This window comes from Grampus griseus (genome assembly GCF_964374135.1).
Source record: "Grampus griseus genome assembly, chromosome: 4".
NCBI classification, from domain to species: Eukaryota; Metazoa; Chordata; class Mammalia; order Artiodactyla; family Delphinidae; genus Grampus; species Grampus griseus.
In genome coordinates, this window is record NC_138997.1 from 31,369,853 (window position 1) to 31,392,900 (window position 23,048).

The 23,048-nt window shown below is 36.0% G+C and overlaps 1 protein-coding gene across 3 annotated transcripts in view; it reads left to right on the plus strand.

Moving 5' to 3' along the window:
- Window positions 1-23,048, plus strand: part of ARFIP1 (ARF interacting protein 1) — a 135,020-nt gene that overhangs the window by 58,860 nt on the left and 53,112 nt on the right. For 2 of the 3 annotated variants that reach the window (XM_082653922.1, XM_082653923.1), the window contains 3 exons: window positions 6,284-6,392; window positions 11,843-11,938; window positions 13,469-13,581. In XM_082653922.1, the coding sequence (XP_082510048.1) occupies window positions 6,284-6,392; window positions 11,843-11,938; window positions 13,469-13,581 (318 nt within the window). The remainder of the gene's footprint in view (window positions 1-6,283; window positions 6,393-11,842; window positions 11,939-13,468; window positions 13,582-23,048) is intronic. The other variant, XM_082653924.1, reaches the window with a different exon arrangement.

The following is a 23,048-nucleotide window of genomic DNA, read 5'->3' on the forward strand; positions in this document are numbered from 1 at the left end:
TAAATTATATTACTTAGAGAATGTGTATTTTACAGAAAGCAGTCAACAAGCTCATAAAATACTGAGTGTTTTCTTACAAGTCATGCATTCCACTCTCATAGCGCATATCATTTTGTGTTGCAGCAACTTAACTGCCAGACCACTATCAAAATGATAATTCTGTTCACAACCTGAATGGATCTATTTGTACCACTTTTGGTTAGGCTCCTTCTGCTAGTAAGAGTTTAAGCAAAGGAAGGCCTTAGTGTTTTTCAAATTTTACAGCTGTTTTACATAAAGGACACGAGGTTTTTTTCTAGAAGAACTTTTGTTTGTTGAGTAAAGGACCCTTGGGAGACCATTGGGAGAGGTTTGAGTGAAATGTAATATCCTCAGACAGCTAGAAGTTGTTTCTTCCAGAGGCCATGCATGACAAGATGGAAGCATCCCTTAACTTCTTAAAAACTTAGGGAATGAGAGGTATCCATCAAATTCCCTATTTAACCTGTTACTCGCTCCCCTCTTCCCAACTACTACTACTATATCTCTTTTCTGGGAATTCACACAATATTTTGTGACAGGACAGATGATTCAAATGAATAATGTTCTTTCAGTTAAGTTCTAAGAATACAGCAAACACAACTCTCCTGGACCTCTGTGCCATTTGTATGTTGTTTATGGTTTTTCACCCTCATATTTTGAGAGCTGTCTTTGATACTTTTTTCCTTAAGGAGAGCTAAAAAGCTGTCAAGACTTGGAGCAAAGCAATATCCAGGGAAACCACTCTATAAATAATTGACCTTAATAACCAAACTCACAGAGTTTGAGAAATATCTTGGTGCTTTGACATTATTTATTTTGTAAGTGATGTATTTGTCTTTTAGAGAGAAAAAATTATCTGGTTTTATGTAAATATGAATAAAAGTGTCAGTAATATTTAAAACTGGAAACCATTGATTTAGTACATTAGTATATTAAAAAATAAACTGGGAAGGTAAAGATCATTTATTTAGCAAAATGAACAGACTCAGAGATTTGGTTTAAAAATAAGAAGTAAATAAAACTGAGTGTAAAGAGTGTTTTCTTTTTAATTCTAAGTGCTCTCCAAAACAATACACAGATGAAAAGGATATTGTCCTGTGACAAGAGATTTTACGTGACATTAGGAAATAAGTGAAATGGAATGAAAGTTGTTATCTGTTTTGTACCAGTAGGAAATTACAAGTTGAGAATATATTTGCATTAGTGTGTTTAAACTAGTGAGCAGATTCTGCAATGATTTTTAAAAGATATTTTTTAAATAATTTTTTTAAGAAAACATACTAGCTAAAATAAATTGAGTCTCTAACAAATTGCTTGTGTCTGTTTACATTTACTATACATTACAGTTAATAGTGTGTCTTGAAGCTTAGTCCTATTTCTGTGTTCCTGTTTTCTCATCTGTAAAATACTAGTGATAGTACTACTAAATGAGATATTAGGCAGTTCTTGCTTTGTATAGTTCCAAAATGCATTAATTTTGGTTACCGTGGTTTAATTAAATAATATTTGTCCCGAACAACACAGCTCAGATTTCTGTCACCACAGTGTATTAACAGTAGTTGTATAAAGTATAAACTTCACTGCTAGCACTTAAGTTCAAAAATCACCATGTGAATGACGATGCATACATATCATGATTATTGAGTAATCACATCACTTTCAAAGTCTCTTGGTGATTGGTCACTGTATCTGTTATTCATTTCATACACAGGCAGCAAATCATGTGGTTCTGTTATCACCTTGTCTCCTGGTCATAAACCCATGTGGCATTTTACAGAAGTGGATAATCAAAAGGGAGTGGGTAAACAAAGATAGAAGTGCAGCAAAGAAATGAAAAGTGATAACATAAATTCAGACCAAACCTAAACGGGGGTGGGGGGGCTTCCCTGGTGGTGCAGTGGTTAAGAATCCACCTGCCAATGCAGGGGACACGGGTTCGAACCCTGGTCTGGGAAGATCCCACATGCCGTGGAACAGCTAAGCCCGTGCACCCACAACTACTGAGCCTGTGCTCTAGAGCCCACGAGCCACAACTACTGAGCCTGTGCTCTAGAGCCAGCGAGCCACAACTACTGAAGCCCGTGCGCCTAGAGCCCATGCTCTACAACAAGAGAAACCACCACAGTGAAAAGCCCGCGCACCTCAATGAAAAGTAGCCCCTGCTGACTGCAACTAGAGAAAGCCCGCATGCAGCAACGAAGACCAAACTCAGCGCCCCCCCCAAAAAAAAACCTAAATGGGGGACTTCCTTGGGGGCACAGTGGTTAAGAATCCGCTTGCCAAAGCAGGGGACACGGGTTTGAGCCTTGGTCCAGGAAGATCCCACATGCCGAGGAGCAACTAAACCCATGTGCTACAACTACTGAGCCTGTGCTCTAGAGCCCAGAAGCCACAACTACTGAGCCCATGTGCCGCAACTACCGAAGCCCATGCGCCTAGAGCCCGTGCTCTGTAACAAGAGAAGTGACCGCAGTGAGAAGCTCACGCTCGGCAACCAAGAGTAGCCCCCGCTCGCTGCAACTAGAGAAAGCCCGCACACAGCAGCGAAGACCCAACGAAGCCAAAAATAAATACATTTATTTAAAAAAAAAAATACCCCAACAAAACCTAAATGGGACTTCTCTGGCTGGTGGTCCAGTGGTTAAGACTTCGAAATTCCACTGCAGGGGGCGTGGGTTTAATCCCTGGTAGGGGAACTAAGATCCATGTGCCCCACAGTGTGGCGAAAAGAAAAATAAACCTAAACGGAGTTGTGGAAGAAATAACTGACCCACAGGCATGTTGACACTGCCACGGTTTGAGAGACTCTAGATCTGAGCCAGAAGAACATAGTGAAGGCTAACTTAACAACATAAGAAAGAGTTTTTTAAAGTTTTGACAAGAATTTTTGAAGGTAATGGAATAATCAGTTTTTCCCATTAACCACTTTGCATGGTTTCTACTTGCTTGGTCATTTTTATGATCTTGATCTTGCCCTGTCATGCAGAGTGAAGACTGCCTGTACATAAAGTGCTTAGAACAATCCCTGGCACATAGTAAGTGCTCAAGAAATGTTTGCTATTGTAATTATTATTGATAGCACTAATTAGTTGTAAAGATGATTGTAGTAGGGGAGAGGGATGGCCAGCTTAACTGAGTGCCTAAAAATATGTACTGGGTATCTCGCCCATATTATCTCGTCTAATTGTAGTAGTACTCTGGGGTAATTTTGATCCTCTTTTTACAGCTGAGCTAACAGGAACTAAAACGTTTTTAAGTACTTACCCAGGATCACATAGCCACTAAATATTGATAGGAAAGTAATATTCAAATGAGGCCATCTGAATTATCTTTCCAGGTCTTTCATGTTTCTAGTAATAGTTGATACTTGATGAGACTATGACAAACTTTAAAAAGTGATTTTAGAGTCTTTGCTGTTGATAAACATTTTTAAGGTTTGCCATACAAAATTCAAAAGGTGATTTCACGGGGAGCTCTAATTAGGGTGAAGAAAGCAAGAATCAATCTTTCAGTTTACTTGTATTTACTATTATGTTATTGTGCTTTTATTTTATGTTTATTAGTTTTTGTTTGTCCTCATAATGATTAGCAGTGAGATCCTTAAATTTTTTTAAAAAATTATGTCATAGCTTTGCTTATAACAAATCATTGGAGTGGGTATTTTTTCTTTTTACAGGCCAATTCAAAGAAATGTCCCTGGTAAAACTAATGTTAATTAGTTTTCTCTTTTGGAGTAGACATATCATCTCCCTTGGATTAAACAGAAAGTTTGCCTTTGATCTTTTTGGTCTTGCTAATGAAAAACTCTAGATGTTAAGTGTACATTGGTTTTACCACTTTTTTAATGTTTTTATCAAATATTGGATATAAAAGAGTGTTGATACAATATGTATAAGATATAAAGAATAACTATACACATAAAAGGCATACAGATTGGAAAGGAAGAGGTAAAACTATCTCTATTTGCAGACAACATAACCTTGTATACAGAAAATCCTGAGGAATCCACACACAAAAAAAACCTTTTAAAAATAATAAGTTCAGCATAGTTGAAGGATAGAAGAGCAATATGCAAAGCTCAATTTTATTTCTAAACTCTAGGAATAAATAATCCAAAAATAAATTTAAGAAAACAGTTGCATTTATAGTAGCATCAAAAATAAGAAAATACTCAGGAATGTGTGCAAAACTTGTACCCTAAAAACTATAGGACATTGAGGAAAGAAGTTAAAAAAGATCTAAATAAATGGAAGGACATCTCACGTTCATGGATCAGAAGACTTAATTTGTTAAGATGGGAGTCTCCCTAAATTGATCAGATTCAACACAGTCTCTATCAAGATCCCAGCTGGCTTTTTTTTGTAGAAATTGACAAACTGATCATATGTAAATGGCTCACTCGCTCATTTTGTTCAGAATTCTGCCCACATCTTACCTCTTCAGAGAGACCTTCCCTGAATATCCCATCTAAAGTAGCACCCTTTGCCTGTCACTCTGTATCCCTCTTATCCTGCCTTAAAAAAATAACAAACACACTTAAAATTTATTACTGTTTACCCTTGAACAATGGGTTGGGTGCCCACCCTCCCCACAGGCAAATTTTTGTGTAACTTTTCCTTTGGCCCTCCTTATCCACGATTCAGCATCTGAGGAGTCAACCACCTCGGATCTTGTAGTACTGTAGTACAAGCATATTTATTGAAAAAAATCGGCATATAAGGGGATGCAGTTCAAACCTGTGTTTTTCAAGGATCAACTGTACTTACTACAGCACTTCTTATTACCTGAGATACATTTATTTAGTGTCCATCTCCTCCTTCCCCTATACCTCACATGAGTCTGATGGGCAGAGACCATCTGTTTCCTACAGTGCTTATCTGTAGTGTCTAGAGGACTGGCTGTCATAACTTGGTGCTCATTAAATGTTGATTCAGTAAATCCTTTATGTTCCAGAGCTCAAGCAGTACTTTCTCTTTTCCTATTTGATTTTCATGGACTTAGTCCCTATTGTGAATTCCTCTGATACTTATTGTCTTTACTTTGGCACCAAGTTCAACTTTTATATTAATGTTTGTGTATGTTGTCTCTCCGGTGAGGCAAGTACTGTACCTTATGTTATCTTTTTCTTTGCCCAGCAAGTCTAACATAGTAAGAATAAGCAGATACTCATTAAATTAAATTTTAAAATAAGCCTATTGCTGTATCAGCTTCTTAATCTATATGGTGTTGTCATAAGTCCTTTAGTTTATTCAACAAATTCATTTATTTATTCATCCAACAAATATTTATTGAATATAATAAATAAATTATATTTATTTATCACTAGCTACTTAATGATAACTGCTGTGAGAAAAATAAAACAGGATAAGCAGAATAGGGAGTTCAGTGTGAAGGCTGCAGGAGTTTCAAATGATAACTGTACATTATATGTGGTGGAATAGAGTATTAAGAAAGGACTTCAAAGACATTTATCTTTTAGTGCATCGCTAACTTGTCATTGTTGTGAAAAACCAGTAGGATCCATTCATAGACTCTGATTATGAAAATTGGGTAATTCCTCATATCCAAGTCAGAGGACAGAAAGGACTTCTAATTGGAAATCTGTGTTTCGTGGCTTTTTCTCTTTTCTTTTACTATAAGACTGAATGTCAAATATTATATTTATTACCATTAAAAGCTAAATTGCAGTTAGGTTGGCTAATATAATATAATTTATATTATAGGTTGGTTTAATATAAATCTAAATAACAAGAAATTTTCTTTACCTCAACCTTTATCTCACCCTGACTGAAGTGAGAGAAGCCCTGTTTACTTAGCTAACCTGGAAATCAAAGGGAAGTTTAATTTTGCAAATGAATGATTTGTTTATACTGAACATTAGCCAGGCTCATCATGATTATATTAGACATCAGTATGTTTTTTAATGTTAGACTTGACTTTTTAATCTTAATTTCTACTCTTTAAAATGATTTTCCTGACGTATCAGTGGATTAGAAATTGAATTTTAATATCTGCCTGATGCTTAGTTCTAAAATGATGAAAGTATTTTGTATTTGATATACACTGTACCTCTTAATAGCAAATCTTTCTGGGTTTGCTGCTGATTATACATCATTACAGAACCCTGTGACAGCATAAGGGAATACTACATAGTAGAGAGAAAAAACAGTTTAAGGTGGTTTAAAAGGACATAGTTATGCTGAAATGTTATGTGATATGAGATTTTTTACAAGATTTTCTCTTTTATTTAAATGTTGCTAAGGATTTGAAGCGTTCATTACCAGCTGGACTTGGTCTCTCAGAAACCCAAATCACATCTCATGGCTTTGAAAGTACCAAAGAGGGGGTTATTGAAGCAGGAGCATTTCAAGGTAAGGAACCCATTATTTTTAAAGATGGCTGGGGTGGAGCCTTTATTAATAAAGCATGAGGGTTGAGCCCTTTAATTCCGTGATAAAACACTGATTATAAACATAATCCTTTTTCTCTTCAATTTAAATAATTTAAGAATTGTTTAGTAGTCATCTCTATATAAATAGATCAATGTGCATAACTGCACTGATTATTACTTAAGAATTGGTTTTAAAATACTGAAATAAAAACTCAAAAATTATGTCAAGAATGCATATTTAAATTATTTTAGGGGTAACCACAAAATTTATAGGTCAATATTGATTTGTATAAATACATATTTCCTGTTTCATAGCAATTAGGAAAATGAAACTTTTATTTTTCTTACTATACATGCTGTGTAGGAGGTCTCCAAGACCACCCTCAGATTCAGTAATTTCCTAAGAGGACTAACAGGACTCAGTCTATAGTCATACTCTAGGCTATGATTATTACAGCAAAAGTATACCGAGCACAGTTAGCAAAGGCAAAGGATGCCTGAGGCGAAGTCTAGGGAAACTGGGCATAAGCTTGCAAGGATCTTTTCCCGGTTTGGTCACACAGGACATGCTTAATTCCCCCAGCAGAGCTGTGACAACAAATGTGAAATGTTGCTAACGAGGGAAGGTAATTAGAGCCTCAATGCCCAGAGTTTTTACTGGAGATTGCTTGCTCACATAGGCGCCCTCTCTGAGCACGTGCCCAGATTCCAGACTCCCAGAAGAAAAGCGTAAACCACATTGTTTGTATAAACAGTTTAGGCATAGTGAGCAAGTTTTACCATTTTGGGAATGGAGGGAATCACCCCAAAATTAAAGTTCTCAGATGCCAGCCAAGGGCCAATCTTCTATAAGCTGGTCTTTTTAAGGATAAGTAGTTAGACCTACTATGTTAGCTATTTTCTGCACACATCCCATGTATATATGTCTATTTTTAATATAAAGTAAAATGCTTCCTTTTTTAATGCTCTTGCCTATAATAACATTTTTTAGGTATTCTTTCATTTTCACACAAGTGAAAGAAAGTGAAATCATGTGGAAATTTGGACGTGAAAATGGATCGTTTTCTCGGACAGAGCTGTAGTTAAAGTAGTAATAGTTGATGTTCAATGAAGAATTTTAATTTTAATATTGCATTATAATTTCACAAAATAAAAAAGATATCTCCATGCCTTTGTAATCCTTAGCCCTCTTGCAGATAATAGTATTCTATATTCTTATTATACTAATGGCCAATACTTCAGTCAGAAACAACTTATATTTTGGGACTTCCCTGGTGGTCCAGTGGTTAAGACTCTGCAATCCCAATGCAGGGGGGCCTGGGTTTGATCCCTGGTCGGGGAACTAGATCCCACATGCTGCAACTAAAGATCCCACACACAGCAAAGAAGAGCCCATGTGCTGCAGCTAAGACCCGATGCAGCCAAATGAATAAATAAATATTTTTTTTTAAAACCTGTATTTTGAAATATATTCTTTGTTAAATGGATCCTGGAAATAGGCATTTAGGATAACCCAGTATAATATCCTCTGCTCTAGGCTGTAAAATGAGTGGGCTACCTACTGACATTATTTTTTTTTCATTTTTCATTCTTATGTTCAGAAAAATAAAGATATAGAAAGGGAGCATACATGTCAGTATCTCCATAGTCATTGCATAGCATTGTGGTGTTATTTTCTAGGGGATAACTTTGAATTTGAAAAGGTTAACTGATTGCCTAAAATTATGAGTGCTTAAAGATATAAGGCTGCATAATGTGACATCATTTTTGCACCAGTCACCAATTTCCAAATTTAAATGTCAACATAGAGTAAAAAAAAAAAACTTTTACAATTAAGATATTTTAAGTATTTTCAGTGAAATTATTTAGCTGGTGTTTGGTTTTATTCTTTCCCCCTTAATCAGAATAGTATTATACAATAATCGAAATCAGCTGGCCATTGCAGCCTGCTGTGCATGAGCATGAAAATGCCAGTCACTTTCACTTGCTTATAGATCCATCCTCATCCTTCAAATTGGAATAAAAAATGTTTCATGATAATGGCAGTAATTTACGTCTCTTTGAATTGACTTTGTAAAACACTTTTTAACACAAACTGCGTTGTTTATCAGTATATGAAAGAGATAATCATTCTGCCATACTCAGATTAGTTGAGCATTTATTGGAAAGTTATAGTTGTTTTAAGTGCCCTTGTTTTTGTTCTGTTTTGTTTTTTATAAATTTATTTATTTTATTTATTTATTTTTGGCTACGTTGGGTCTTTGTTGCTGCGCGCGGGCTTTCTCTACTTGCGGCGAGCGGGGGCTACTCTTCATTGCGGTGTGCAGGCTTCTCATTGTGGTGGCTTCTCTTGTTGCAGAGCACGAGCTCTAGGCACACAGGCTCAGTAGTTGTGGCTCGCGGGCTCTAGAGCACAGGCTCAGTAGTTGTGGCGCACGGGCTTAGTTGCTCCGCAGCATGTGGGATCTTCCCAGTGCAGGGCTCAAACCCGTGTCCCCTGCATTGGCAGGCGGATTCTTAACCACTGCACCACCAGGGAAGCCTTAAATGCCCTTATTTGAAGACATACATAGATAAATTGGAATGAGCATGATTTTCTCATGTTTAAAATTTAGGAAATAGGTCTTACGAAAAAATGTTAGGAGTTGGGGCTATGTTAGCTCTCTGGAGAAATGACTGAATGATAAATTTAAATGACTCTATTACCATTGACTTTTCCATCTCTAGAGCAAATTTAGAAGAAATGATACTTAAATTCAGCCTAACAACAAGAAATACTGAAATCTGCCCAGCAAATACACTGTAGAATCAATAATAGTAGAAATCATGAATAAATCAACTCATAAGAGTGAGGTATACTTGGTATCTGAGTTTTGTTTTAATGGGATTTTGATCATTGCATACACATATTCATATTCCTAGATTTCTGCTGTTAAGAGAAAACAGAGCAAACTCCCCAAATTTAGTCAATTAGCAAAAACATAGAGTTTTAAGAATTATTTTTTGTTGGAATGATTTACTTATTTATTGTGAATGATTTTAGTAATTAATTGAGTCTAAATTAGTGGTTTAAAGGGTTGAAGATACAGAGAATAATTACCCTTGAGCAAACAGTTGAAGGTACACACTTACCTCAGCACCATGTCTTTTGCTACTTTAGTTTGGAAAGTTCTGTATCATTTGTTACATATATTATACATATCTCATGTTATGTCATGGGATTATCTCTTATGTAAGATTAATAAACAGTGATAACCAGAACAACAGAGCTCTGTTCCTGGGATCATCAAGAAATGGAACTACAGTAGTCCTCTTTTATTTAACACTTCCTTATATAATAGAAACCCTTGTGCCTTGGATAGTAGAGATAGTCTTTGTTTAAAATGGTGATTGAACTGGATAACATTAAATGCCTTCCAACTCAACAAGTAATTTATGGATTCGTGTTTTCTGTATTGAATTTAATAATGGAGACATTATGGTGTGGATTTGGAACATCTGAGTCTCTAATAAGAAGCTGTTTTAACCTCTCTGCACCTCATTTCTCCTGTAGTTTAATGTCAGACTAGTTGGTTTCCGTTGTCCCTTCCAATTTTCTTGTTTTGTTTTTTTGTTTGTTTGTTTTGGCTGAGCGGCATGTGGGATCTTAGTTCCCTGACCAGGGATTGAACCCGTGACCTCTGCATTGGGAGCACACAGTCTTAACCACTGGACCACCAAGGAAGTCCCCTTCCAGTTTTAAAGTTTATGGCTCAACAGATTTTTTTTTTTTAAAGACAGGTATCTCTCACTTTGAAAGGTAGCACCAGCCTATTTAGATCTATTGCATGTTTGGATTTTAACGTTAGATCCAGTCCAGATTAAGGTTTTCATATTATTAAACCTGGTGGCTGTTTCTGATCAGAACTTAGTATATCTGAGATATGAGAAAGTTGACGATGATTCTTATTAGAAAATTTTAATTATAAATTTTGATACATTATGTGTTTTTTAGAGAACTGGGAAAGAGTATAGTTGAAATAAAATTATCTTATAAACATTAAAATGTACTCAGCTAAATGTGGAAGGATGTTAATAATTTTTTCAACTTCTTTTTAATTATCACTTCCCTAAAGATATATAGCCTTTAGAATTTAAAATAAAGAAATCAGTTGAAGCTAATTTTCTTTAGTTTAATGGCAGACAGTTTTCTTAGTTTAATGCTGGCCATTAGCAACAATGTTGGGTAGTCAGTTTTTCTTATTTTATAGGTAACTGAGGCTCAGGGACCTTAAGTAATTTGCCAGGGTGTTACTGGCAAATTACTGATACTAAAATATTGATACTATGTGGTTAAATAGAGCCAGAATTTCAAGCCCAGAGTTAGAATTTAAAACTCAGTTGTGTTCTTTCCTCTGGTTCTCAAGCTTAGTTGTGTTTGAGAATAGCCTAAGTAGCTTTTAAAAAACTACAGTTGCCTAATGTGCAGCATGGTGACTATAGTAAATAATAATGTATAGTTGAAATCTGCTTAGGGAATAGATCTCAAGTTTTTTCACCACACACACAAAAGAGGTAACTATGTGAGGTGATGGATGTAGTCATTTCACACTGTATACATATATCAAAACGTCACTTTGTACACCTTAAATATATACAATTTTTATTTACCTAATAAATAAATGAAAACTAAAAATCATCGAATAAAAAAGATAAACCTGGCAAAAAAGAAAAAAAAAAGCCCTACAGATACCTGTTTCACTGATAATCAGAAGATTTTATGGAGTGTCTCAGGTATGTTTTAAAAGCTTCAGAAGTAATGCTTATGATAATCGGAATAACACTCTATATTAGCACTTCTCGAGCTTAAAAAAAACCATGCAGATCACCTGAGGATCTTGTGAAAATGCAGATTCTGGTTCAGTAGATCTGTGGCAGGGCCTGAGTTTTGCATTTCTGGTGAGCTCCCAGGTGACATAATTGATGGAGACCCCTTGCATCCATACTATGAGTAGCAGTGACCTATACTATGTGATATTTGATATATGATATGAAAATGTTGGCTACAATTTCTGTGAAGGCTGTGATTCATTCACATTTCTATGAATTTTAATTTTAAATTTGATACAGTGTTACGTGCCTTTGGATTTCTACTTGAAGAGCTTTCCTCCCTATGTTAGAGTAGCAAGTGATAAAATATTTACTTAAGCTTTAAATCATTCAGCTGTGGGACTCTAATCACATTCTTTTAATTGATTTGGAAACTAAGAACTCAGTCTGGTAGCATCCATTTATTATTAGTCCATTTCTGCAAGAAAACAAGTATATTAATTCTAGCTTTTAATCCTAGTTTTTGAATATCTTAAAGAAAATGTCAGTACACCTATATTCAAAATGTAAGTATGTGGAGGAAGAAAAGGATTTTCACAGTGAAATGTCTGCCCTTTTCAGGTTCCCCAGCACCACCACTGCCATCTGTTATGTCTCCTAGCAGGGTGGCAGCTAGTCGACTGGCTCAACAAGGAAGTGATTTAATTGTTCCTGCAGGTATTCACTGCACTGATTGGATAAAGCCCTTCTTGCTACTGCTGAAACTAAACTAATTCACTCAGTTTCTTATCACTTGCTTTACATTCTTAGGTGTGTGTTATTCTGGCTGTTTTGGTGGCTGCTTTTTTTTTTTTTTAACAATAAGGGAAATAATCTTTCTAGCCATAGCTTATCTTTCTGGCTTTTCAAAGTTTATTAGGCTCTATTTCAAACCCGAAATTTAATTTACCTTACAATTAAAAAACACTGTAAAATTGATTCATTTTAAATCATCCTCTCTTCGCTCTGGAAAATGTTGGTTTACTTATTTGATCCTAAACTGCTCTGCACTTTAATATTGCTGGGCTATAAAAACAGGGAAAAAATAAACTTTGTATTTCTTTTTACATGAAATGTTAATATTTTGTTTCTGTGAGAATTTTGTAAATTCTTAAATGTGTTTGATTTTGTATGCTGTTCTCTTTCTTAGATTGTGGTAAAGGCTGGGCTGGCTAGAGGAGTGAGAAAAGAGATTTTTGCTGACTGTAACCTTTTACAGCCATTTTATAAGACATTTTCTCTTGTCTTCTTCTCATTGTTATTTTAAAATTATTATGAAGTTTCTATCCCAAGTCATTAGCATCACACATGTTTATTAAATATTTTCTTCTGGGCTTCCCTGGTGGCGCAGTGGTTGAGAGGCCGCCTGCTGATGCAGGGGACACGGGTTCGTGACCCAGTCTGGGAAGATCCCACATGCCGCGGAGCGGCTGGGCCCGTGAGCCATGGCTGCTAAGCCTGCGCGTCTGGAGCCTGTGCTCCGCAACGGGAGAGGCCACAACAGTGAGAGGCCCGCATAACGCAAAAAAAAAAAAAAAAATTTGCTTCTACGAAAAATATTTTACTATTAGGAACTATATAGTTGTAGAGTTGCTTTTATGTCATAATTTCTTGATTGTTGGAGCAATGCATTATCAGGGCTTTATACTGCCTGTATTAATTATGGCTTTTTTGGGAAGTGGGGGGTTCTCTTGAGAAAAAACGAAGTACAGTGTAGGTCTTGTTATAACACAGCCTCTTATACTAGTGGTAAGATATTTTTAATGACTTTATAGTGTTTTTAAATCCTCCAAAATTACAGTAACATTCTATTGTTGCTCTCTTCTATGTAGTATAGTGAAAGGAGATCACTGTGAAGAGTGCGTGGCCTTTCAGATTTTCACTGACAGCTTTTTTTAGAATCATTAGGTTATAAGATTAATTGTGGAAATTTTATTTTTCTTGAAGTAAACAGCAACGTATTTAGAGAAGAAGGCCGGTTGCAGGATTTGTTTTTAAGAAGATGGACAAACCTCGGAAATATTTTTTTTTAAGTGTTAGGAAATTATCCTCAAAATGATTTCAGGAAGTTCTAGTCCTTCACCTTGTGGGAACTTTTTTATTTCTTTAAACGCATAAGTAGTTTAATTTGAACAGCATCAGTGTTTTGTTTTCTTTCTACTTGTCTTTATCTGATTTGCATTTTTATCTTTTGTTCTGATCTTATAGGCGGCCAGAGAACGCAGACAAAAAGTGGACCAGTTATTCTAGCAGATGAAACTAAAAATCCTGCAATGGAAAAGTTAGAACTTGTTAGAAAATGGAGTCTAAATACCTACAAGGTTTGTAATTTTTTTTTTTTAATGTTTCTACCCTATCTGGCTCTGAGAATTTTCATTTGTATGTTATTCAAATTATTATTTTGCAATTATATGAATATATAGGAGAGAATAATGCTATTTAAACATAAATATACAATTAGAAAATGAAGTATTTTGTCTTATTGATCTTGGCACAAATGTATTTTAAAAAGTCAGTAGCAAGAGTTTAAAAAAAAGCTACTAAAGTTCTTACTAATTGACAGATAACACATAGTTGAAGAAGAAATACAGTGCCTGGGAGGGAGCACATTTAGCTGTATACAGAGCTGCTCTAGATATGTTTGTCACAATCTGCAGGTTTTTGATACTTTATAGCAGCTGAATGTCAAAAGAGGTATATTAGTTTTCCAAAGTTTGGAATTCTCTGATTTATTGTAATAACTAAGCACTAACTGTACACACAGCAAATGAGTTGGATTTCAGAAGTTTATTGTTGTTAGTTGTATTGTTTCAGAGTAATTGTTGGTTATTTTTTTTATGTTCTCATAAAACAAATAAGCAAATTATTTAATCTATACTATATTTGATGTATTACAAATAGATAAGCCCCAAATCCACTTAGTACCTTCAAATCTTAACAGGGACAAGATGGTAGAATTCATAGAATAGTTAAGTGGGTGAAAGCCCTAACAGTTCAAGTTAGAGCATTAGCCTTAACACTGGCTGTATTTGTGAATTGGTAGTGGGCCTAGTGGTTTGTAAGTCAGGAATTGTCTGTATTTTTATACGGAGTCTCTTATGTGTCTTCTAAAGAGTAATACAAAAGCGAATTTATTCTTTCAGTTAGTATTCTTAAAGTATGATCTGCAGTTTTCTACAAAAGTACAGGTATTCTTAAGATGGTAAAAGTGCCCTGAAACTGCTACATTTGAATCTTTCCAAAAAAGTATTTAGTTCATGTCAGTGTAGAACTGAGAAATGCCAGTGGTAGCCGTCAAAAAGGCATCAGTGGATGCCTGCGAAACTGTTCCCACTCAGGACATTCTGTTTACTCATTGCCCCTTTTGTTCTCAAGGACATGGATTCTCTCATTCCATGTATTGTTTTTCCCTTTGTATTCCCTCATATCACAACAGTTCAACCAAATATTCAAATGTCTACTTCATCTTCTCGCTGATTCCACGTATCTAGTTAATTATTAAATGGATTCTGCCTCTTTAATATTCTTTGACTTTATCCCCTTGTCTCCATCTCACCCTTCACAGCCATATGATTACTCTCTCACATTACTGTAGTAGCTTCTTGACAAATTCTCTTAGCCTACATATTCTGCTCTGCCTGACATGGTTCATTCTTGCTTAAAATCCTTCACTCGATCCCCATTGTCTTTAGAACAGCATGGATCTGACCCCGTCTACCTTTCCAACTTCATCTCCTGCTGCTCTTCTCTTCACCCAGGGATCCAGTGATCCATACCAGATTATCCAGATATTTCCTAAACAAGCTGTGCTTTCTCACACCTCTACTACTTTGTTCACAGGGCTGTATTTGCCTGCTGCTTGGAATTCCCCTTCATGCTCCCTTTCATTCCACTTGTTTATCTTTCATACCAGACTGAGCTCCATTCATTTATTTATTAAATTCTGTTCAGCCATTCCTTTGTTCATTTATTCCTGAAATTTGACTCTAACCATTGGCATTCTCTATCCACACATTTGGAGCCTAAAGAATACAGGCCTTATTTCTGAACTAAATCCTAGTAATTTTACAGATTACCAAATTAAATTTTTCTCATTTTAGCCTTCCTCTCTTATGTCATTTAATTTGTGTTTTCCTTGTTCTTTATCTTTTTTTTCCTATGTGTGTGTGTTTATCATGTATTCCTTTTCTTCTGTCTTTTACCTCTTCAATAATCTGAGTTGAATCATTAAGATTCCAGTTATCTCTACATTAACATACCACATTCAGACTTTCTGTTAATAAAAATGACCAGTCTTCATAATGTGTACACATGGCATAGTACTATGTGAAAGAGTTATTCTCTTCAGAGTGATCAATTTATTTTTAGCTGAAACTTTTTTTCATTAGAAAAGTTTGGATATCTCAGTCTAAGTCAAAAGAGAGAAAGTCCTAGCTTACATGATTTTATGAAGTTTGTAGCCCAGTGTGTCTGGACTGACATATGACGCTCTATTCTTGTGGCTTTTTGACCTTTTTGGTCCAAATTGTGAGCTGATATAGGACATTCGTTGTCATTTGGATAATCCTTCAAGTATTGATTCTGATTTGGGTGAATTAGGACTTTGCTTGTTATCCATCATACTCTTGAGGACCTTGATTCTGGCTATGGCTTTGATCCTTTCTTTCTTGGACTTCAGTTCCCACATGATTTCTAACTTTAATTTCTTCTGCCTGTTTCTGTTCTCTAGCAAACACTTTAAGGCTTTTCCTAAAAGAGAATATTAGCACCTCCTTTACTGGTTGTTAATTTTGGCTCCAAGAGCAGTCTGGTGATTAAAACCAAATATGTAATAGGAGTGATTTTAAGTTTAGGCCTTGAACCTATCTTCTTAAATATTATTATTATTAATTTATTTACTCATTTATAGCTGTGTTGGGTCTTCATGGCTGCACGCAGGCTTTTTCTAGTTGCAGCAAGCAGGGGCTACACTTTGTGAGCATGCACGGGCTTCTCATTGTGGTGGCTTCTCTTGTTGTGGAGCCACAGGCTCTAGGTGCGCGGGCTTCAGTAGTTGTGGCACGCGGGTTTCAGCAGTTGTGGCTCGCGGGCTCTAGAGTGCAGGCTCAGTAGTTATGGAGCATGGACTTAGTTGCTCTGCAGCATGTGGGATCTTCCTGGACCAGGGCTCGAACCCATGTCCCCTGTATTGGCAGGAAGATTCTTAACGACTGCACCACCAGGGGAAGTCCCTTAAATATTAATCTACCTGATTTTATTCACATACTTTGAATACAAAATTTATTTATTTTCTTATTTATTCTCATCTGCAAGAACAGTTGTGAATAATGAACTCTGGTTTATCATTTTTGGTTTTTTTTGTATTTTCCTAGTGTAAAATAGGGTCCTTTTAGAAGTCCATCTTATTTTTTTAAGAATAATCTCAGTTTCAGCATTCAGACCTGTTTGGCATCTTTTCTAAACATTAAATGTTTCTTAAAAATGTTTTAAGAATGTGCCACCAGTATTCATACCTTTATCAAGTTAATATTTGTTGTCTTAAAGCATCTTTAAAACTTTCATTCCCGTTTTTCTTATCATATTACCTTCTTTATTTACTTCTTGATCTGTTTCCCCTGTTTAATTTCTAGTATTTCCTTTTATGCTCCCTTTTTCCCTATCCTTCACTCTTAATAACTCTTTTAATGTAATATCTATCAGTTGCTGCCATGAAATTATTCTTTTCCTTGTACTTAAATTGTTTTATTCCTTTTTTTTTTTTTTTTGCATTATACAAAAGCTCTGGTGCTATTTAAATACTAGTAGTACCCAGTGACTGTCTTGTAAATTCATGACCTATATGGTGGCGATTTACAGTATTTTATACACTGTTTATCATTATATTATCTTCCCCCAAGTAGGAGATCTATGTAGAGCAATAATTTACTTTTGCTTCTTCCTGCCCCTTTAATTTTGTTCCATTTGTCCTATTATTTTCAAAATGAATTCGTTTTTTTCTTTTTTTTTTAAACATCTTTATTGGAGTATAATTGCTGTACATTGTTGTGTTAGTTTCTGCTGTATAATAAGTGAATCAGCGATACACGTACATATATCCCCATATCCCCTCCCTCTTGTGTCTCCCTCCCACCCCTCTAGGTGGTCACAAAGCAACGAGGTCATCTCTCTGTGCTATGCGGCTGCTTCCCACTAGCTATCTGTCTTACATTTGGTAGTGTATATATGTCAGTGCAGCTCTCTCACTTCTTCCCAGCTTACGCTTACCCCTCCCCATGTCCTCAAGTCCATTTTCTACGTCTGCGTCTTTATTCCTGTCCTGCCCCTAGGTTCTTCAGAACCATTTTTTGTTTAGATTCCGTATATATGTGTTAGCATATGGTATTTGTTTTTCTCTTTCTGACTTACTTCACTCTGTATGACAGACTCTAGGTCCATCCACCGCACTACAAATAACTCAATTTCCTTTCTTTTTATGGCTGAGTAATATTCCATTGTATATATGTGCCACATCTTCTTTATCCATTCATCTGTTGATGGACACTTAGGTTGCTTCTGTGTTCTGGCTATTGTAAATAGAGCTGCAATGAACATTGTGGTACATGACTCTTTTTGAATTATGTTTTTCTCAGGGTATATGCCCACTAGTGGGATTGTTGGGTCATATGGTAGTTCTATTTGTAGTTTTTTAAGGAACCTCCATACTGTTCTGCATAGTGGCGGTATCAACTTACAGTCCCACCAGCAGTGCAAGAGGGTTCCCTTTTCTCCACACCCTCTCCAGCATTTATTGTTTGCAGATTTTTTGATGATGGCTATTCTGACTGGTGTGAGGTGATACCTCATTGTAGTTTTGATTTTCATTTCTCTAATGATTAGTGATGTTGAGCATCCTTTCATGTGTTTGTTGACAATCTGTATGTCTTCTTTGGAGAAATGTTTGTTTACATCTTCTGCCCATTTTTGGATTGGGTTGTTTGTTTTTTTGATATTGAGCTGCATGAGCTGCTTGTAAATTTTGGAGATTAATCCTTTGTCAGTTGCTTCATTTGCAAATATTTTCTCCCATTCTGAGGGTTGTCTTTTGGTCTTGTTTATGGTTTCCTTTGCTGTGCAAAAGCTTTGAAGTTTCATTGGATCCCATTTGTTTATTTTTGTTTTTATTTCCATTCCTCTAAGAGGTGGGTCAAAAAGAATCTTGCTGTGATTTATGTCAGAGTGTTCTGCCTATGTTTTCCTCTAAGAGTTTGATAGTTTCTGGCCTTACATTTAGGTCTTTAATGCATTTTGAGCTTATTTTTGTGTATGGTGTTAGGGAATGTTCTAATCTCATACTTTTACATGTACCTGTCCAGTTTTCCCAGCACCACTTACTGAAGAGGCTGTCTTTTCTCCACTGTATATTCTTGCCTCCTTTATCAAAAATAAGGTGACCATGTGTGCGTGGGTTTATCTCTGGGCTTTCTATCCTCTTCCATTGATCTGTATTTCTGTTTTTGTGCCAGTACCATACTGTCTTGATTACTGTAGCTTTGTAGTATAGTCTGAAGTCAGGGAGCCTGATTCCTCCAGCTCCATTTTTCATTCTCAAGATTGCTTTGGCTGTTCGGGGTCTTTTGTGTTTCCATACAAATTGTGAAATTTTTTGTTCTACTTCTGTGAAAAATGCCAGTGGTATTTTGATAGAGATTGCATTAAATCTGTAGATTGCTTTTGGTAGTAGAGTCATTTTCACAGTGTTGATTCTTGCAATCCAAGAACATGGTATATCTCTCCATCTATTTGTATCATCTTTAATTTCTTTCATCAGTGTCTTATAATTTTCTCCATACAGGTCGTTTGTCTCCTTACGTAGGTTTATTCCTAGATATTTTATTCTTTTTGTTGCAGTGGTAAATGGGAATGTTTTCTTAATTTCATTTTCAGATTTTTCATTATTAATATGTAGGAATGCCAGAGATTTATGTGCATTAATTTTGTATCCTGCTACTTTACCAAATTCATTGATTAGCTCTAGTAGTTTTCTGGTAGCATCTTTAGGATTCTCTATGTATAGTATCATGTCATCTGCAAACAGTGACAGCTTTGCTTCTTCTTTTCCAATTTGCATTCCTTTTATTTCTTTGTCTTCTCTGATTGCTGTGGCTACAACTTCCAAAACTATGTTGAATAAGAGTGGTGAGTGTGGGCAACCTTGTCTTGTTCCTGATCTTAATGGAAATGGTTTCAGTTTTTCACAATTGAGGACAATGTTGACTGTGGGTTTGTCATATACGGCCTTTATTATGTTGAGGAAAGTTCCCTCTATGACTACTTTCTGCAGGGTTTTTATCATAAATGGGTGTTGAATTTTGTCGAAAACTTTCTCTGCATCTATTGAGATGATCATATGGTTTCTCTCCTTCAGTTTGTTAATATGGTGTATCACGTTGATTGATTTGCATATATTGAAGAATCCTTGTATTCCTGGAATAAACCCCACTTGATCATGGTGTATGATCCTTTTAATGTGCTATTGGATTCTGTTTGCTAGTATTTTGTTGAGGATTTTTGCATCTATGTTCATCAGTGATATTGGCCTGTAGTTTTCTTTCTTTGTGACATCTTTGTCTGGTTTTCGCATCAGGGTGACGGTGGCCTCGTAGAATGAGTTTGGGAGTGTTCCTCCCTCTGCTATATTTTGGAAGAGTTTGAGAAGGATAGGTGTTAGCTCTTCTCTAAATGTTTGATAGAACTTGCCTGTGAAGCCATCTGGTCCTGGGCTTTTGTTTGTTGGAAGATTTTTAATCACAGTTTCAATTTCAGTGCTAGTGATTGGTCTGTTCATATTTTCTATTTCTTCTTGATTGAGTCTTGGCATGTTGTGCATTTCTAAGAATTTGTCCATTTCTTCCAGGTTGTCCATTTTATTGGCATAGAGTTGCTTGTAGTAATCTCTCATGATCTTTTGTATTTCTGCAGTGGCAGTTCTGCTTTTTCATTTCTAATCCTATTGATTTGAGTCTTCTCCCTTTTCTTCTTGATGAGTCTGGCTAATGGTTTATCAGTTTTGTTTATCTTCTCAAAGAACCAGCTTTTAGGTTTATTGATCTTTGCTATCATTTCCTTCTTTTCTTTTTCATTTATTTCTGATCTGATATTCATGATTTCCTTCCTTCTGCTAACTTTGGGGTTTTTTTTGTTCTTCTTTCTCTAATTGCTTTAGGTGCAAGGTTAGGTTGTTTATTTGAGATGTTTCCTGTTTCTTAAGCTATGATTGTATTGCTATAAACTTCCCTCTTGGAACTGCTTTTGCTGCATCCCATAGGTTTTGGGTTGTCGTGTCTCCATTGTCATTTGTTTCTAAGTATTTTTTGATTTCCTCTTTCATTTCTTCAGTGATCACTTCGTTATTAAGTAGTGTATTGTTTAGCCTCCATGTGTTTGTATTTTTTTACAGATCTTTTCCTGTAATTGATATCTAGTCTCATAGTGTTGTGGTCGGAAAAGATACGTGATACAATTTCAATTTTCTTAAATTTATGAAGGCTTGATTTGAGACACAAAATATGATCTATCCTGGAGAATGTTCCATGAGCACTTGAGAGAAATGTGTATTCTGTTGTTTTTGATTGGAATGTCCTATAAATATCAGTTAATTCCATCTTGTTTAATGTATCATTTAAAGCTTGTGTTTCCTTATTTATTTTCATTTTGGATGATCTGTCCATTGGTGAAAGTGGGGTGTTAACGTCACCTACTCTTTATGTGTTACTGTCGATTTCTCCTTTTATGGCTGTTAGTATTTGCCTTATGTATTGAGGTGCTCCTAAGTTGGGTGCATAAATATTTACAATTGTTATATCTTCTTCTTGGATCGATCCCTTGATCATTATGTAGTGTCCCACTTTGTCTCTTGTAATAGTCTGTATTTTAAAGTCTATTTTGTCTGATAACGAAAATTGCTACTCCAGCTTTCTTATGATTTCCATTTGCATGGAATAACTTTTTCCATCCCCTCACTTTCAGTCTGTATGTGTCCCTAGGTCTGAAGTGGGTCCCTTGTAGACAGCATATATATGGGTCTTATTTTTGTATCCATTCAGCCAGTCTGTGTCTTTTGGTCGGAGCATTTAATCCATTTACATTTAAGGTAATTATCAATATGTATGTTCCTATTCCCATTTTCTTAATTGTTTTGGGTTCGTTATTGTAGGTCTTTTCCTTCTCTTGTGTTTCTTGCCTAGAGGAGATCCTTTAGCATTTGCTGTAAAGTTGGCTTGGTGGTGCTGAACTCTCTCAGCTTTTGCTTGTCTCTAAAGCTTTTAATTTCTCCATCAAATCTGAATGAGATCCTTGCTGGGTAGAGTAATCTTGGTTGCAGGTTTTTCTCCTTCATCACTTTAAATATTTCCTGCCAGTCCCTTCTGGCTTGCAGTTTCTGCTGAAAGATCAGCTTTTAACCTTATGGGGATTCCCTTGTGTGTTATTTGTTGTTTTTCCCTTGCTGCTTTTAATATGTTTTCTTTGTATTTAATTTTTGACAGTTTGATTAATATGTATCTTGGTGTGTTTCTCCTTGGATTTATCCTGTATGGGACTCTGTGTGCTTCCTGGACTTGATTATTTCCTTTCCCATATTAGGGAAGTTTTCAACTATAATCTCTTCAAATATTTTCTCAGTCCCATTCTTTTTCTCTTATTCTTCTGGGATCTGTATAATTCGAATGTTGGTGCGTTTAATGTGGTCCCAGAGGTCTCTGAGACTGTCCTCAGTTCTTTTCATTCTTTTGTCTTTATTCTGCTCTGCAGTAGTTATTTCCACTATTTTATCTTCCTGGTCACTTATCCGTTATTCTGGCTCAGTTATTCTGCTATTGATCCCTTCTAGAGTATTTTTTATTTCATTTTTTCTGCTGTTCATCGTTGCTTGTTTCCTCTTTAGTTCTTCTAGTTCCTTGTTAAATGTTTCTTGCATTTTCTCTATTCTATTTCCAAGATTTTGGATCATCTTTACTATCATTGTTCTGAATTCTTTTTCAGGTAGACTGCCTATTTCTTCCTCATTTGTTAGGTCTAGTGGGTTTTTATCTTGCTCCTTCATCTGCTGTGTGTTTTTCTTTCTTCTCATTTTGTTTATCTTACTGTGTTTGGGGTCTCCTTTTTGCAGGTTGCAGGTTTGTAGTTCCCTTTGTTTTTGGTGTCTGTCCTCAGTGGCTGAAGTTAGTTCAGTGGGTTGTGTAGACTTCCTGGTGGAGGGGACTAGTGCCTGTGTTCTGCTGGATGAGGCTGGATCTTGTCTCTCTGGTGGGCAGGTCCAAGTCTGGTGGTGTGTTTTGGGGTGTCTATGGACTTATTATGATTTTAGGCAACATCTCTGCTATTGGGTGGGGTTGTGTTCCTGTCTTGCTAGTTGTTTGGCATAGGGTGTCCAGCACTGTAGCTTGCTTGTCATTGAGTGAAACTGGGTGTTGGTGTTGAGATGGAGATCTCTGGGAGATTTTCGCCGTTTGATATTATGTGGAGCTGGGAAGTCTCTTGCGGACCAGTGTCCTGAAGTTGGCTCTGCCACCTCAGAGGCACAGCACTGACTCCTGGTTGCAGCACCAAGAGCCTTTCATCCACACAGCTCAGAATAAAAGGGAGAAAAAGTAGAAAGAAAGATAGGAAGGGAGGGAGGGAGGGAGGGAGGGAGGAAGGAAGGGGGGAGGAGAAAGAAAGAAAGAAAGAAAGAAAGGAAGGAAGGAAGAAAGAGAAATAAAATAAAATAAAGTTATTAAAATAAAAAATAATTATTAAGAAAAAAATTTTT